Here is a 19,173-nt window from a genome sequence, read left to right as displayed (position 1 = left end):
GGATTGGAAGAATTAATATTCCATACTACCCAAGGTGATCTATAGATTCAATACAATCCCTATCAAAATCCCAATGGTACTCTTTATAGAAATAGAAAAAAATTTTCTAAAATTCATATAGGACCAAAAAAGACCCTGAGTAAGCAATCTTGAGTAAGAACAAAGTTGAGGGCATCACATGTCCTGATTTCAAAATATATCACAAAGCTACAGTAACAACAGTATGGAACTGGCATAAAAACAAACATAAAGACCAATGGAACAGAGTAGAAAGCCTAGAAATAAATCCACACATCTATAGCCAACTGATCTTCTACAAGAATACCAAGAACACACAATGGGGAAAGGCTACCCTATTCAATAAATGGTTTGGGGAAAACTGGATATTCATATGCAGAATGAAATTGGACTTATCTCACACCACATGCAAAAATTAACTCAAAATGGATTAAATACATAAACATGCTGACTGGAAGGAAAAACAAAACTTTCATTGCTTAAAGTTGATGCAAGAGTTTACATAGAAAACTTGAAGGAATTCTCGAAAACAAATATTAGAAATAATGAGAAGGTTTAGAAAGGTGGCTGGCTTCAATACCACTGCAGAAAAATCTAATGCATTCATATATATATATATATATATATATATATATATATATATATATATTTATGAGAAAACAAAAATTTTGCATACCATTTATAATAGCAGTTAAAACTATAAGGTATCTAGGAATAAGCCTAGCAAAGCGTGTGTAATACATATGTGGGACTTTGATAACACTTCATTGAAAGACATTATAAAACTACACAAATTGAAGCATATATTATAGGTAACAGATTTAAAGGCTTAATATGCTAAAGATGTCATTTTTCTCCAAATTGACCCATACGTCAGAGGAAATTACTAGCAAAATCCTAACAGAGTTCGTTCTTGCGGACCTTAACAAACTGATTCTATTTTATATGAATGGGAAAGTTTCAAGATAAACAGAAACAAAAATTCTCCTGAATAAAAAGAATATGATATGGCTTACCTATCAGATATCGACTTTTTAATTATAAAGCCTTAATAACTATGACGGTGTTAGATTGGCTCAGAACTATGTAAAAAGACTGACCAATGGGACAGCTCAGAAGAAGAAAACTTGTTGTGTGACAGAGGAGGCTTTGCAGATTGTTAGGGAAAGAAAGAATCGTTCAATAAATCATGCTGGTAAAATGTTATCCACATGGAAAAAAAGAATTCCTACCTCACACTGTATATAAAATTCAATATCAGATGGATCAAAGACTTCCTTGAAATTCAAACCTTTAAAATTATAAGATAAAAAAAGGACCATTTTTATAATTTAGGAGATATAAGTATTTTAGGACCGGGCAAAAAGCACTGATCATAAAAGAAAAACATGATAAATCTGTCACATAAATATAAAAATACAGACCACAAACTGGCAAAGGATTAACACTGAGACCATAAACAATCCTACAAATCAATGTAAAAACTTCAAAAATGAGCGAAGAAATTAAGATACCTCACATATAAGAAAACACAATGTCTAACAAAAGCAATTATGAACGATGTCACCTTCATTGTAATCAGAGCATTGCAGATTAAAACCACATGAGATCCATTTTACATCTATTAAATTTTCCAAATTACAAAATCTGACAATATGCAAGGCTAGAAAAGATAAAAAGCAATAGTGGGAGCATGAAATTTAGTTCTACCAGTTCGTAAAACTTGTAAAATTGTACATGTGCATACCCTATGACTGAACATGACTTCTAGGTAGATACTCTAAAGAAATGCTTACACAAATACACTTTGAGTGAAGAATAATCATAATAGTACTATTCGTTTTAGCAAAAAAGTTGAAATTACCCAAATGTCCATCAGTAAGAACACTGGTAAATAAAATACAAAGTTATTCAATAGAATATTATATAGAAGTGAAAATGAACTTTTTTATAAATGGAAAAGCAAGACTATAAGACTATACACAGTAGGGTACCACTTTTACAAACAGTAAGCACAAACAAAACCAAACAAGGTATTGTATAGTGATGAATACAAATATATTGGGGCTTCCCAGGTGGCGCAGTGGTTGAGAGTCTGCCTGCCGATGCAGGGGACACGGGTTCGTGCCCCGGTCTGGGAAGATCCCACATGCCGCAGAGTGGCTGGGCCCGTGAGCCATGGCCGCTGAGCCTGTGCTCCGCACAGCCTGTGCTCCGCAACGGGAGAGGCCACAACAGTGAGAGGCCCGCGTACCACAAAAAAAAAATATATATATATAGATATAGATATAGATATAGATATAGATATATTGATAAAACTAAAAAGTAAAAGCAAAGGAATGATTCATAATTTCCTAGTAGTGGTTAACTTTGGTGAAGATGAAGAGCAATTAGGGTAGCGAAGTAAGGGATGGGATGGGGAGAGATAAGTAAGGAGATGTAATTGTATTGATAATATCTAATTTCTTAAGTTATGTGGTAGCTTTACCAGTTTCTCCATTTTATTATTTTTTGTGATACGATGCATATATTGTACAAATATTCTTGTGTATGACTCACATATTACATTTTAATAAGATGATCTTAAAACCAATAGCATTATATAGAAATGGCATTTTTCATGCAAAAAATTTCCCATCTAACTCTCTAAAATATTTCTTGCATAATATGGAATAAGTTTCCATTTAAGAAATTAATTTCTCCTTTCATTACTGTCAAGAAATCTTTTCTGGCTGGTAATTAAATAACTCTCATCTTTTCCCCAGAAATCATTTACACATGAAAGAATGAACTGCAACAAAGACCTTTTATTCTTTATATTCAAACTATGTTTTGGCCTCAAATCGTTTTTATCTTTTTTATCTTCTGAGGTATGGATTGCTTCATTGTGTTTCTATTTCCACAGAAAATGTTCAACTGGCTTTCACTCTTTGATGAAAGAATGTTAAATAAATAGTTCATATAGGTTCTCATTTAATTGTTTTATGCTACACTGGATGGGGAAAATGCACCACCCATGTCTAGCTCTAATAGCAACAGAGCATATTATAACTTATCAATTTAGTATTGTCAGAAAGTATAGAAAATTAATGACACAATTTACTTTTCCACAAATTTACTCATTAATTTATTTAATTCACCTAATTCAACATAGCACTGACTATGTTATAATTATGCTGAGGGATGATAAATGGAAAAGGGAATTTAATAACACTATGGTGTGATTTAGGATGTACAAAAGAATAGGGCTGGCACAAAGAGAGGAGTGTTCAATCCCTCCTGGAGATCAGAGACTGTCTTGACAGACAAGGAAAGAGCTGAGCTTCAGCTTATAGAATAAATGAGAGTTCTTCAGCTAAACATGGTAGAAAAAGCGAAGAGATCATGTACTAAGGCAAAGAAATGGAGAAGAAAAAAGAAATTGACACTGGCTAGTTGAATTGGTGACAAATGGCAATCTTAGAATGCTGGATGAAATGTCACACACACACACACACACACACACACACACACACACAAGTTGGAGGAACTCAAAAGCTGGAAAGAAAATCTCCTAGATTTGGGAAAAAAAAATCTCAAAAAGCTAGAATCCTCTTTCCTCTCTTGGGAACATGAAGGACTGAATCTATGAATCCTCCCACCCTCATCAGCCTGTTCCCCGCCACCAACCATGCACACACACCAGATGTGTGCAGTCTAGAGTCTAACATGTACTCAGGCACATTAGATACAGCCTCCAGCTGTCAGCTGGAACTAACTCAGTCAAAAAACTGGAATCCCCAAAGGGCAGCACTGGCTATGAAATGAGAAACAACAAAAACAACCAAAATCCCTTTGAACACTAGCTCAAGAAAGCAACAAAGAAGCACACAGAAGCTGCTCTGGGTGGAAGGGAAGGGGAGAAGAAAAGCTGATCTGATCAAAAATTATAATCAATACTCAGAAATGAATTTCTAAGGCTAAGAGTCATAGAATGGAATTAGTATGATAGTCTACTAGATTAACCATGGTAATAGATAACATAGTTAACATCATGCTCGTAGATGATAGAATAATCTGAATGAAACTTAAAAAAAAAAGTGTTTACAATGATTAAAGGAATAAAAGAAGAAATAGGAAGCATAATGTAAAAACATAGTACCTTGGGAAAAGTTTTCTTAAGACCTTTAAAATATAGCAATAGCCTTTTAGAAATGAGAATTTTAATTAATAAAATGAATAGCTTAAACAATTGACAGTAAAATTGGTAAAATATATAATAAATCTAAGGAAACCTCTGCAAATACAACATATAAAGTATTAAAAAATATTTAACATTAAAATGGACAACAGAATAAATTGTTTAACCCATTTATATTTATTTAATATAACTGATGATTTTATTTATATGGTATTTTCTCTTTGATGTCACCATGCTGTTTTCTTGTTTACTTTCTGTTGCCACTTTGCCGTATGAATTTTTACTTTTTCTTTTGCTTTTATATTATTTATATTCAATACCAGATATTTGAAAATAAGAATTACTCTCCTATTCTTGATTTCTTAAATTTTATTTTATCCTTAGCTCATTAATTTTATCTATTTATTTATTTTATTAAGAACAAGTGAGTAGTACATTTTGTGAGCCCTTGTATTAAAAAACAAAAAAACTTGTTTGTTAGGTGAAAACCCTAATTCCACAACATCTTCCCTTCAAATCTTTGAAGGCTTTAGTCCATTTTTCCTTGATATTTCATGCTGCAAAGAATGAGCCTAGGTCTAGACTGATTTTATTCCTTCTTAATCTGTTTGTGCTGAATGGATGCTTATAGAATTATGTTTTATTTAAATGTACATTTCAATTTGCCATGTTTTATCTAAGTATAGGGTTTTTTTTCCTAAATTTTGAAATCAACACTTTCTAACTCAAGGTTTTAATCAACATCAGAAAATCACATTTTCATGCCTTTGATTGTTGCTTCTTGTATGATTGTTTTGGTCTCTTTCAATGGTACTTATAATTATTAGGTTACATCACTTCAGATGAGTCCTTATCATACCTTGGTGACTTTTCATCTGAGCTTTTTATCTTTGTATCTCATCCTGTTGTTCTTCATTCTTTTCCTGGTCTATCCTGATGGCTTTCTGTTTCTTAGAAATTTTGCTTATTGAATACTACTTAAACTTACAAATAGATTTCTATAAAATCCTCCAGGTAACTGTAATTCTCATTATTCAAATTACTGTGAAATGTCAGGATGACATTCTCTTTCCTTATTTCTATAGTTTGTTTTTTGTTATTTTTGTTCTTCTTTTGAAGTCTTGGTACTGATTGGTATTGATTTTTTTTTTTTCCTTAAGACATCATGGAGGACTTGGGTTTTTTCTTATCCTTGAAAATATTTTTCTGCCCACTTTCAATTTGGTTGCTGTTTGAATCTCTTTCTTAGATCTAGAGGGCAGATCCATGTGCATAATTTCTAAACCAATTTTCAGTGTCTAGTCATTTTTACTGAGTATAATTTCTCTGGATGAAGGTGTAACCTTCTCCTATCTGTGCTGATTGGATTTACAATGCTTTGAGTCGACTAAATGTATGAAAATGTGCCACACTCAGCATGCATATCTTTTAGAGATCTTATTTCCTCTATCATTATCCCTATACTTTTGGCAATTACATTTTTGACAATGCAATACACTGCCTCTAATTTCTTTCCACATTCTGCCCTGTTGTTTCTGAGGGATATGGAAATACAGCAAAGGAGAGGCAAAGAAACACTGATCTAGTCACTTCCACAAATGATATCTGTGTATTACAGGGATACATTTTTATTCTCATTGGTATATATAGACTATGGGATCAACAATCAGGGACAGGCAAATTGGTTTTCTATTATCTTTCTGTGAAATAGAACTGATTTGTTTTATGATGTAAAGTACATGTCAGGCACAAATTATTTTTATTAATCCTTTGCAATCTACTCTATAGACAGTAGAAATACTAGATTCTAGCAATAGGTGACCAGTCAGAATAAATTTTTAGAGTAAAGCTCTCATCTTTAATATATATATGTATATATACATATAAAATGTATGTGTATATGAAGTACATATTTCTATATATTTTAGGGGCTTTTGAAAGAGAATGTCTTAATCTGTTAGACTAATACATTTAAATAGGAAGCTCCAGGATATTTCCGGTTTTAAATCTTACCTTACCATGATATACAGGAACATGGATTAACTCAGTGCCAATTGGGAGATATATATATATATCCCAAGTAGCAAAAGCAGGTACAAATGGATCATGTCTATATTTCTATGTTCTCTCTCACTTACCTAATACTAGGGAAAGTTTAACTTCATCTCCTAGCCACAACCCAATGTTCTACTATTGTCAGCTTCCTAAATTAGAAACAGTGGTAAAGAGCAAATAATCCACTTCTCTATTTCTAGTCTTGCAGCCTCAAACTAAATAGATGATGGCTACATAGAGTCATGATTAGGAATAGAGATATGTTGAGTCCAGACCAAGCTTGCACACTTCTCACGTACAGTCCTTCCCTGGTATCCAGATGCAAGAGATTGATTCTAGGACCCCCAGAGGTACCAAAATCTGTGGATGCTCAAGTCTCTTATGTAAAATGGCGTAGTCTTTGCATATAACCTACGCACATCTTCCCATATACTTTAATCATCTCAAGATTACTTACAATACTTAATACAATGTAAATGGTATGTAAATAGTTGCCAGTGCATGGCAAATTCAAGTTTTGCTGTCGGGAACTTGCTAGAATTTTTAAAAAATATTATCAACCCACAGTAGGTTGAATCCTCAGATGTGGAACCTGGGGATAACTGTACAAGTTCTTAATCTCATTGAGTTTCAGACTTCTCACTGATAAAATGAAGGTAGGGTGGTGGGGAGATTGGATGAGATAATGTACATAAGGAACCTGGCAAATAGTAACTTCTCAATTAATAATAATTTTTATTTCTTTCTGAACTTGTTTCTCCCTCTGATGTTTTTTCAAAGAAAAAAAAATTCCCTTCAGTACCAAAGAATAGAAAGGTCCCCTTCTACATTTCTTATTAGGAAAAAAAAGTAAGTATTAAATGAAAGGGCAGAAAATAAGATCAGGGTTACTATTATTCAGTGTATCCTATTTGTTGTTAACATCTCATTTCTGATTTCATTTCTGGCTGGTAACTCAGTATGTATATTAGTCTTATTTGTGGGGATTTTTTTGAATTATAAAAATTAGGAGAGAAAGGAAACTGCCTATATGGCAAATATAGACTCAAATTTACTGCCTGCCGATGCAGGGGACATGCGTTCATGCCCCGGTCTGGGAAAATCCCACATGCCGTGGAGCGGCTGGGCCCATGAGCCACGGCCCCTGAGCCTGAGCGTCCGGAGCCTGTGCTCCGCAATGGGAGAGGCCACGACAGTGAGAGGCCCGCATACCAAAAATAAATAAATAAATAAATAAATAAATAAATATAGAGAGAGAGAGAGACTCAAATTTAATTTATTTTTTAAAAGATCAGGTTAATCTTTTCCCACATCAATGGAATGCTCTTAAACATAGAAATTACAATCATCATATCACATCTTTGTAATTAACCATATCATAAATTTTTTGAAAATAAGGATTGATTTTATCTCTTTTGTGTCAGTCTTTTCACATAGCATACTTGTGAACCTGTTACAGCTAAAATCATTACCCTTCTGGATACACAACATTTTATTTCCATATTAAAAATATTTCATCATATTTCAATACTGATATTTAAATACATCTGATTATACTTTAAATCATTTAAGTTTCTTTGTTTACCATCAAGTCAACTAGAGACATTAGGGTCTAACTCACCAGTTGAGGTATAAAGGTATGATTCTGTTTGTTGTGGCACTAGCTGTTCTTTTATGATCTATCTCAGACCCAAGATTTTTTTTATCAGGGTGTGTAGAGCAAGGTAGGAGTACAGTGATTGGCTTCTGGAAAAGATGTGTTGATGGGTGCTGAACATGAATCAGAGGGCTTGTGGATAGTACTGAGTAGGAAGTATCTTGCTGAGTTTTTAAATATGCCACCAGAGATGGGTCAATTGGTTGGACCTATACAAAGAAAAAATAGATATATATTCCTATATTTTAATAGCAGAAGATACAAAGTATCAGCACATTTCTAAGTCAATTTCCTGAAAATTTAATAGAACATAGTTTTATACATTTTTCTCTACATTGTTAGCTGGAATCTACACTATATTAATTTATAAAAGATCACAGGATTTGGTCTTCTTTTTGCAAAGTCTTTCTGAAATCTAGGTTCCTTGCTCTATGTTATAAATAACTGAGAAACACTCTTAACTGTAGGCAAAAAAATGACCTAGAAAACAAAATAGACATTTTATATAATTTCTAATTAGAACTATTGTTAGATCAAGTGATCTTCAGAAACTAGAAAAACAAGACTATATTTATTTGTTTCCTCTCACATAAGAATGGCTGATAAAAATAACTAAAATGATTCCAAAATTTCAAAGTTTATGGAAAATATTCTTGAATAAATTGTACATAATATGATTTCTTCCTAACTTTTCTTCTTTGCTTACCACTTATGGTAACAACTGGGAGAAACTAGGAGAGCATGAGGGAGAGTTAGGCTAGAAGGAAATATTGAGGAAATATGTCTTCTAAAATGTACATTGATATGTCATTGTACACCTTGTAAATAATGTTTGTATGTATTAAATTCTCATCCCAGAAAAGTACTGTTTAATAATTAAATATAACCAAATATTTACAATCATAAGTATTTTAATTGATTAACCTTTCTTTTAACCATCCTCTCAGGTGGAAAGCTTGAATCATACGAAAGTCCCAATGTCTGGCATTAATTCTATCATAGATACTCAACATTTGTTTTTGTCAACAAATATCATAAATAAAACAACACAAAAAATTAGCTATAAAAAGCTTTAAAATAAGGCAGGGATTTATTTTGGAATGAGATTTAATATGCTCCAAATCATCACTATATCAATGATGACACTGTAAGTTAGGTTATTAAAAGTATAAGAATTCATTTACTGTTATATTAAATATTTGTATCTTCTCAATCCTGTTTGGATGACGTTAGATGACCCACAAAATCTAGGAGAAGAAACTCACCAGTTTTTAATATTTACCTTTAATTGTACAAGTACTGGTGAGCTGAAAACTCCTGGAGGGTAATTTAAGGATATTTGAGAATCCATGCTTGGCTTAAGAGTAAGGCCTTTCTTTGTTACTGTCAAGGACTCTTTCTTTAAACAAGACACAACAGAAAAGATACCCAACTTATAAACTTTCACTTCAGCACAGGTCACCTGTGTGGATTTAAGGACATTAAGACAATGACATTAAAGGACATTAATAGTGCATTGCTCTGGAAGTACATGCTGTACATATTCTCTGGCTATGGGAAAAAACAACAACTATATGCTGTCCCTGTAATCTCCCACATTTGAGAATTACTTCATTAACCCCAAATGGATGGTCCTTTCATGAGATCAAGTAGAAGTAGATACTAGGAGTTTCTCAAATTTGAACTACATGATAGAAAAGAGAGAAATAAATGTATTTTTAAATTTAAATTATTCCCCACAAAAGGTAAACGGATAATGGGTAATCACATTTAGTGTTTTCACAAATATTAATTATATTTGGAATCCTATCCTGGACTTGGACTTTAAATATTGCCCTTTATCCAGAAGATTTAACAATGTTTTAGGAATTCCAAGGACTGAAAAATTTCATCATTTGGGTAGTTTACACAAATTCTACAGCACTTATACTATCAGCAAATTCTTCCTGCTGACAATTCACAATCTCTTGATAAAGTCATTTTCTCTATTTCTCTCTTCCATGCAGGGGGAGCAGATGATTGCAAAGAGACACATTTGTGTTTCTTTTTTATATAGTGACATTTAAATTTGGAATGCATATATGCAGGGACATATTCAAGCTTTTTTATCACAAAAAAGGAATTGAGTACATAAATGAAAACAAAATTATCTACTCATATAATCACCAAAGCTTAAAATGAAGAGGAAGACTTAGAAGTAATCTGGTCTATTCATGCTTCCCTAAACATCAGCTGGGCTCCACCCAGGCATGAGAGGATATTCATGAAGACACACACACAAACATTTCAGGGACAGTAACAATGGAAAATAATCTATCATTTGAAAACTGATTAAGGAAGAGATTTCACAATATCTTGTCATGAATCCATTGTTGGGAAAATTCAGGGCATGATGGATGTTCTTAATTGGCCAGAGGGAAAATGGTGAGAGGTAAGAAAGAAAGTTTTTCTGGGAACTCATTATGGTTGCCATGCAGTTAGAGTACATTTGGTAGGTTCTGGGGAAATGGAAGGGTTTTTAAGCAGGGGAGTGTCAAGAGCAGAACTCTGATGATGGTTTGTCTGACTCCAGAATTAGAATTCTTAAATGTTGTATGAACCACATAAAAATTTGGAAGGAACCTAGAGTTTAAATTTTCTTGAGCTAAATATAGGGATAACAACCATTAGAAAACTATGAAAGAAAAGTATATGCTTTTATTTTTTTCAGTAGACTTTGGCTCTCTTATTTTTTTCTTTTGCATTTTCTATTTGCTAATCATCTTGTATACCCATTTGGTGAAAAGCATATGTGCTATGAACTGTTTTTGTTTTTATTATGATAGTCACACAGATGGGTCAAGATTAAAAAGCCACACGTAAGGGCAATGATAACTAGACTATTATACTTACAGACTTCCTAGACTAAATATAAAATGTTTTCGTTGCATGAATTGGCATAATTAGAACAGGCTTAGTTTTCATATTCAACTGTATAACATTGTTTGTAACTCAGAAAAGACCCAAATCAGAAGAGATAAATTAAAAAGAATTGTTTGCATGTGTGGCTTTTTTTTTTAATATTTATTCCCTGCCCTCTTCTTCAAATAATGATATAAAGATGAAAACTTATATAAAGCTGAAAAGACAAATATTTTAATTATTTAAAAATAAGTTCAGTGATCCACAGAAGAACCTTAAACTTTAACTCCCATCAACTCTATGCTAAGTTTGATAATTATGTATATATTCTTTCTTCAAAACATATGAACTTGTCACCATGGATGGCTTGAGAGTTATTATAAGAAAGTTTACCATGAAAAAGATAATTTATTAACTACTAACATGTGTTTATAGACATCCTTTTATCTTCTTAAGTGTTTTTTCTCATTTAATTCTTATTACCCTATCAGGTAGACACTATTATTGTATTCATTTTTTAGATGAAAATAATTGAGTCATATCAAGGTTACATAATTTACTCAAGTTCACATATCAGGAAAGTGTAGGAACCAAACTTCAGACCCAGCCAATCTTCCGTGACAACCCACATCCTAACTACCACATATACTGTTTTCCATGTACAGACTAATAACTAGATTTAATAACTGTCTCAAGGCATACACACACACACACACACACACACAAATTGTTGTTTTTACATATTTTTCCAACCCATGAATGATAAAAATAAAGCTAACGTCATCTGGGGATCCTAGAATTCTTAAATTTAGACAGAGGTCCATCCCATTAGAAATGTTAGAAATGTTAAAGCTAGTCTAAGGTGTAAAGCTAATTAAACCATGATGTTGGCTTTGTTTCCCAGGCAAAAATATAACACTTGCTGGGTCCTAGACTCAAGTTCTTCACTCCCAAATTTGACCAATAAACTCTGCTCTTTTATCTTTATGGATAGCAAAACAAAACAAAACAAAACAAAAACACATGAATTCACCGGCATAAATCTTATCAACCCTTCCATTTTATACCAACGGAGTAACTGTATCTGTACTATGATCTGGTAGTCTGAGTAATAGTTAGAAGTCAAACAGCAAATGTATGTGTAGTCAAGGATTTACCAACCTTGTAACTTCCTCTCATTCCTTCCAGTGAATTTGGAGTCAGGTAACTTGATTGAAGGTCTACATCAGACACTTTCACCATGATGTCTCTGTAATTTCCCCTGTAACGTTCAGTAAATGGAATTGCAATGCATATTGGAAATGGAATTCTCTTTTCCATATCTGAGCACTCTACAGTGATAACATTGCTGACCAATTCTTCATTATCACTCACTATTAAAGAACTCATGTTATTAATTATCCGGCATTCTAGATGTTGTAGAACATAGGATGGTGCTGTAATATAACAAGACACTTGGGTGACAGTATCATCACTCAGCACATCAAGATACCTGCAGGGGAAAAAAAGGACATCATTTTTTCAAATATTTGATTTATAGACTGTATAGTGAAATGCCTAAGAGCACAAGCTCTAGAGACACGTTGTCATGGTATGAATCCCTGCTCTCCCACTTAGTAACTCTGTGACCTTGGGCAAGACACTTAACCTCTCTATGCCTCAGTTTCCTCAGCTGTAAAATAATGATAAAATAATACCTATCTCATAGGAAGACTGAGAATTAAATGAACTATTATACAGTAAGTAATTAAAAAGCCGTGCCTGGCACTTAGAAAGTACTATATATATTAAGCTATTGTTACTATTGTTACTACTATTATTATTTAAGCAGACGATTCATTCCTGTTTTGTTCACTTCAAATATAAATCTGAAGATTGCTGAAGCTTCTTGATAAACCAAGTACTAGTGCCTGAATAGTCTTCTAAATTTTGAGGAAAGGTATAGATATGGTACTGGAATTGTTTATTACATTTTTAAGAAAAATAGAGAAAGGTACAAAAGTACTGTGAATGTATGTTTAATCAAAGTAAATAGAAACAGAATATTTACAGTCCTCAAAGAATGAATCCAAAAACTGATTTTGACAATTGGTTTTACTCTTGCTTTTTGTACCATCACCTTTGCCTAAGATTTTAGAGTCTTATAGATTTGAATTCAGTTTTGAGATCAGTCACTTACTATTTGTTTGACCTTTAACATCAACTATTATTATTAAAATAGCTAATATTTTAGCTCTTTCTATGTACCAGGTTTTAGGCTATACATTATTTCATTCAAATCCTCACACCATGGGTATGAGGTACTACTCACCCATGGGCAGGTACTACTATCATTACTATTTTACAGATAAAGAAACTGAAGTTTAGAAATTTTAACTTGCTGAGGATCACACAGATGGTAAGTTGTAGAATCAATAAATGAGTCCATCTATCTTTAACACAAAAGCCCAAACTTTCTAATATAATATCATACTTCCTCAAATCATTCCAAAACACTGGTTTCTTTATCCATTACAAACTGAAATGAATACCAGATTCACAATAATGTGAGGATTGAATGAGATAAAATATTTCAACCTCTTACAGTAGTGGGTTAACATAAATGAGTGTTCAATAAATGTTAGCTCTCTATGTTAAAACTACCAGCTTGCATTTCCTCTCTTCTCGCTATTTCTCATTTCATACCAGTGAAATGATTGAAATATAAACAATGTCAAAGAGAAATAAGAGGATCTTTATAAAATGCAGCATTAATATCAAGTTCTAGAATAATCAGCTTTTAATTATTTTTCAATTAGTAAATTGAATGCTATAGTGCCCCTTAACGCAGAAATCTAGAAAATATGTTGAAATTTCAGGGAGGGTTATTTATTTATATTTACAATTCTGAACCCATAAAGTTAAAAGGAATAGAAAATTATCCAGCACATGGGTCTGTTTGAGTCTTCTCTGATCATGGTGATAAAGGTATTTCAGAAAATTAGATACATTGTTTAATATAGGATACAATGATCCAGTCTTTTTCTAAATCATCATAGCATTACTTTATTCATAAATTAATTTAAATCTTTAATATCATAAAATAGACAGTGTTCAAATTTCCCATTGTTGTTTTTAATTAGTTTCTTTTATCTGAATCCAAATAAAAGCCACAAATTGCAGTCAGTAGGATGTGTGTTTACGTCTTTTGCATTATATATGTTTCCCCTCAATTTCTTCTGTCCTTCCTTCCTCCCTCCTTTCCTCCTTCCTCCCTCCCTCTCTCCCTCCCTTCCTTCCTTCCTTTTGGTCTTACTCTCACTCTCTTGGTCTCTTGCTCTCAGGCTGGGGGAATACTACAGATCCAGTCTTGTATAACTTCAAAAACGACTCTCTTTTGTGCCCTGGAAACCCAACTCAATACACTCTTCTTGCAAAAGACTGACAGATGAAGTAGGGCAAGGGGCCCTGTAAATGCTTCCATTTCCCCTAGACCTAATCAAATAGATCTAGTCCAGCCACTAAAATAATCACATTGGTTTATTCTAGTGTCGTTTCCCTTTGTATACACTAAGACAACTACCCTGGAAGAGATAGGCTTTTTTCAAAACACTCTCCCGGGAGGAATCACGACAGATTGTGAGCTAGGTTTTATTTATGACTCTCATCTTTCTTGTGGCATGATGGCTTCCTAGCCTGAGGAATTGCAATGAGTAGTCATCTTCTGAAACATGCAAGCCAAGCAAAATTGGTTTTCATGCCACAAAGAGGAAATCACTAACTAGGAAACACCTAAAGGAGGTGTTAGAGGGAGTGGTTCAGCAATGACTCATTAGTTGATGCTTTGAGTCATTTCTGAATGTGAGGATATGAAGTGTTAATGTTTTTCTCAAGCGAAATGGGCAACCGCATATTGACTACTTTCATAGTTGTTTTGCAGGGGCAGTAAGCCTTTCACACCGGGGGGGGGGTCTTTCACGGGTTAAATATTACTCCTGTGACACCTATAGAATTCATTAGATTTTCAGACATGCAGGAAACCTTACAGCTAAACCAGCTCAACCTCTTCATTTTATAGATGAGACAACTAAGGTCAAAGCGCGCAAAATGACGTGCCTGAGATCATAGACTCATTCATTCTGTTGTCCTGGAAATGGTATTGTATTCTGAAAGAGCAGACACGGGATAAGTGAAGTTTGGCGGTGTGTGGGAGTGGAGAACGTGAGGGTTGTTGGGGGTGAAATAAATCAACATACTAATATTTAGCTGAGAGTGAACATCTGCCAAACAACAAGGCGCTAGGCCCTTCAGGTGATTTTCTCATTTGACCTTACCAAATAATCCCAGCAATAATTTCTATAAATAAGAAAATGGGGCTAAGAAATGAAACAAGTTGCCCAGGGTCACAGAACTAGTAAGTAATAAAACAGGAGATAAATTTAAGTCTGTCTCCCAAACCAATGATTTTTTTTTTTTATTCCCCATTACCTTCTAAGGGTCTTAATTTTACTGTGAAAATATGGCTTGTGAATATTTTATTTTATTTGGACAATTATGGATTATTATCCCCTTGTATAGGGGAGATAATTCACAAAATAGATCAGTCAGTTTCAACATATTTTTTCGAAGTCATGGGCTCTTTGAGAATCTGGTGAAAGCTCTGGACCATCTCCAAGGAGATAAAATAGGTGTGAAAATATACATTCAATTTTAGGAACCTCCCGAAGCTTATCCATGAGCCCTCCCAGAGTTCTTAACCCACGGGTTAAGAATTTATGATGATTTATAAATCAGATAAATGTGAGAATTCATTTGAGGATATAAATAAAATAAATCTGAGGCTTGGAAATTCTCTTCTAATATTTGAACTCTGCAGTCTCCTAGTTTTTTCTTACGATAATCTAAAGAGTAGTGATTTAGGAATGTGTCCATGTTCTCGACAATTGTCCATTTTAACTACTTTCTTATACAGTCAATTCTTTCTTCCTTTAAAGAAACCTTTAATATTTTTCCTGAAACTATAAGAAACAAACAATATTATTAATAGCAGCCATAAACATTTTTATGGGAGTAATTTAAACTGAATTATTGATTTGTAATATCTTTTGGTGATCTGAAATGTATATATAAAATTTTATTCATGTATAAATATTGTTTTATATACAAGTAGAAACACATATAAGCAGGAATATACAAGCACCTCTCACATTGTATTTACTCACTCCTTTTCCATGATGTTATGCTTTTGCTTTAGACTCTCTGAATCACTGGGAAGAGGACTATTCACATATTTACTGGAGATATCACATGTTGTTGAGGATGTGGTAATCTCTTACTTTGGCTTTCTGAGGTCTCTTGAATTTCTCTTTCTCTTGTCTGGATTATGTCATGCATCTCTTCCCTGTTGCTATTTATGTTCTCAACAGTCATGTGTTCTATTTGTTTATCATCTTCATTTTCTGCATTATCTGGGAACATTTTGTTCTGTGACTCTTCTTGCCCTGTTACATCTCCCTTCAATGATGTATTGTTTTATTTTCCCACTAGTTCTGAACTCCTATGTATTTTTTTTTTTTAACTGAACCTGGTTTGTGTAATGACTTTCCTCTCCATTTGTGGGAGAAACAAGAAGCTGTTTCTATGACATTTTGTTCCCCTCTTGCAGCAATGTCTGTTGCTTTGATATCTTGAATGGTGGACATTGTCTGCAGTGGAGTACATTCATCATGCATGCCGCATAAATTACACATCTCCTTTTCTTCTTTCTTTAGAAATGTAGCAGTGCTCCCCAAATATTACTTCTTTTCATGAGGCAATCTATGAATGCAATGATTTCTACATACACACAGAGACACATTAAAAAGAGTAAATATAAAACTAAACCAAATTATGTTTCTCCACTGATATGTAATGAAATATGGAGAAATTACCCTAGAAATCTACAAAGACCCTTATTAGGCTTTTAAGCCTACCTCCCTTCTGAAGAAGTCATTTGCACAACTGTAATTCTTTTAACACATCTAGAAGTTGGGGATAAATTGCTTTTTAACATAGTAGAAAAGACTAAATCTAATCCCTCTTGCTTGTGAAAATGCTTTGAGTATTTGCAGAAAGGTATCATGACCCCCATCCATAAGATGCCATTCAACTGAAGCCAATATCTCCCTCAGTCATTCCTCATTTGGTATGATTCTGAGAATTGTTTTACTTCTTTGGATGTACTATGCAGTTTATCAATGATCCACATATAATTATTCACCTAAAGTTTAGCAGAGCTCTCCAGATGAGACTTGGGTAGCAGGCATACCAAAGCTACATTATTTCTGCTGATGCAGATGCTGTATTTTATTGGGTACTTTGTTTGCTATTATGATTGGATTAGGTTTATACTACTTCTCCTGCTGGACTTGTGATGACTGGAAATTTTCAAATGAATCTTTCAAAAATAGCTCTAATTATATCAATTCTCTGATTAGAACCTGGCTACTCAAGGACTAATAAACCAAGTGAAGCCTCTTTGCTCTGGTGTAAACCGTCACCATGATCTGATCTGATATAATCTCTCACTCCATCCCCATTTCTTATTATTTTCCTGTTTGTTCATTCCTCCTCTCCTCACAGCTGGGGTCACTTGATGGCTTCTTACAGGCTTAGCAACTCTGCAATCTTTAGAATTCAATTCTGAACTCAAGAATATGTAATTTAAGGCCCTATAGCTCAGTGTTTTCAAAATCATCAGTAAATCATCCTTTAACTAGTCTAGCCTTATCATTGGGCTCCAGTTCTGACAGCTTGTTTTTTATCTTGTATCTGAGACTCATGCTTTATTTTGAACTCCTATTCTGGTAGCTGAGTCATCATCATTTTCCATGAATGATCATTTGTGTTGCCTAGGACCACATTCAGTTCTCTCCAGAGATTCCATTCCTGGCTATGAGATCCAGCTGATGGTCTCTAGGTCATGCTGCCTTTGGACAGATTTCCCTCATGTCCACAGTCTGCCCTCTAGACTGAATTTCTTAACGTTATCTGGATTCCTGATTGATGAGACCTGCCTGCTTGCCTTGACACTACATTATTTAGAGTTAGATTTGATGATGCCACCTATCTTCTTATCTAGAGTAACTTGTTGTTGTCTGAGATCATAGACATCAGATACCATGTTCTTCCTGCCATGCTGTATTTCGCATCCATAACTGGCCCTATTCCCAAGAACCTGCACCCCACTTCGTGTGTGTGGGGGGGTCTAATTTCATATCCCATCCCATCCCATTCTTCCCAGTGTTTTTTCAATTAACAGGTTCAAGTTCAAATAAGTCTAAAAATAGAGTATCATACTCCAATATGAAAAAACTGCTTGTCCTGCCTCACACTAATCCTATATTTTCCTACTTCTAAGTGTTGGGTCCTACTAATAACATCTCTGCTGGAATGCTCTTTAAGGTACCCAGTTTCTGGCTGCATAAATCCAATTCATTCCTTAAGCTTCAGGTTAGTTACTGCATTTGTGCTAGTGAAATTCCCCACTCTAAAAATGGAATCTCACCTATTTCTGAAGACTTAACGCATTTCATTTTTATGTCTCTAATGGAATTAGCTTCAATGTCCCTTGCATTATTGTGCAATTGCCTTAACTGATTTCCCATGTTAAATTGTTAGTCCCTTGTGGACAGAGACTCTATCCTGGTTTTTGTACGCTCCTTAGCACTCTCACAGTGGCTACTCAATCAATATTTCTTAGAGAAAGAATAAAGGAAATACTTGCCTTGTCTCCAGGTACAATAATTCTCTTTGTCAAGCAGTACATACAGCTGCTGTTAGGTGGAGCACAGAGTCCCTGTAGTATGTTCCAAGAGTTGGTGAAGGGCCTCACTGAGTTCTTGACCCAGAAAGACCACTGTGGCTATCCAAGTGCCCCCGCCAGCCCCTTCACAATGGTCTTCACCCAGGAGCTCCTGCTTTAGCATCAGGTTTTGTCTCCAAATCTGCTTCAATATTTGGCCTAGTTTACCTGAGCCTATGTCTTCTGTATCCATTTTATGCTCCACAGGTGGGATGTTTTCTAACAGCAAAGCCTAAAGGTTTAGCAAATTCAAGCTTGGCTGTGGTTTTTTCCTTCTAAAATCTAGGAGATGATCCAAGTCAGCTAGCCAAGCACTTTCCTGTAACATAATAGTTTATTCAGCTTCTTGTTGACCAGTGAAAAGTTACTAGGTGACCAAAGGAGGGGCGTTCCTGCACCATGGGTGCCACTGTGTACAGAATAGATTAACCACAGGGATGGAGTTACCTCACACAATCCCACTTTCCATGTAAGTTTTACACTTTCGATGTACTATGGAAGCCTCATATACTTTTCAAGTTTTGAGGCAACAAAATATGG

At 34.2% G+C, this 19,173-nt stretch overlaps 1 protein-coding gene across 1 annotated transcript in view; it reads right to left on the bottom strand.

The window, feature by feature from the left end:
• The window catches only part of DTHD1 (death domain containing 1), a 70,224-nt gene extending 51,398 nt beyond the window's left edge, over nucleotides 1-18,826 (bottom strand). The window contains 9 exon segments of the mRNA XM_030881002.2: nucleotides 7,875-8,119; nucleotides 9,193-9,372; nucleotides 11,973-12,303; nucleotides 16,013-16,133; nucleotides 16,136-16,359; nucleotides 16,361-16,416; nucleotides 16,418-16,587; nucleotides 16,590-16,625; nucleotides 18,556-18,826. Of these exon segments, the coding sequence (XP_030736862.2) occupies nucleotides 7,875-8,119; nucleotides 9,193-9,372; nucleotides 11,973-12,303; nucleotides 16,013-16,133; nucleotides 16,136-16,359; nucleotides 16,361-16,416; nucleotides 16,418-16,587; nucleotides 16,590-16,625; nucleotides 18,556-18,826 (1,634 nt within the window).
• Nucleotides 18,827-19,173: the final 347 nt, after the last annotated feature.

The sequence above is a fragment of the Globicephala melas genome, chromosome 5, assembly GCF_963455315.2.
Source record: "Globicephala melas chromosome 5, mGloMel1.2, whole genome shotgun sequence".
NCBI classification, from domain to species: Eukaryota; Metazoa; Chordata; class Mammalia; order Artiodactyla; family Delphinidae; genus Globicephala; species Globicephala melas.
The sequence above is the reverse complement of the archived record's forward strand: the minus strand, read 5'-3'. Positions and strand labels throughout refer to the sequence as shown.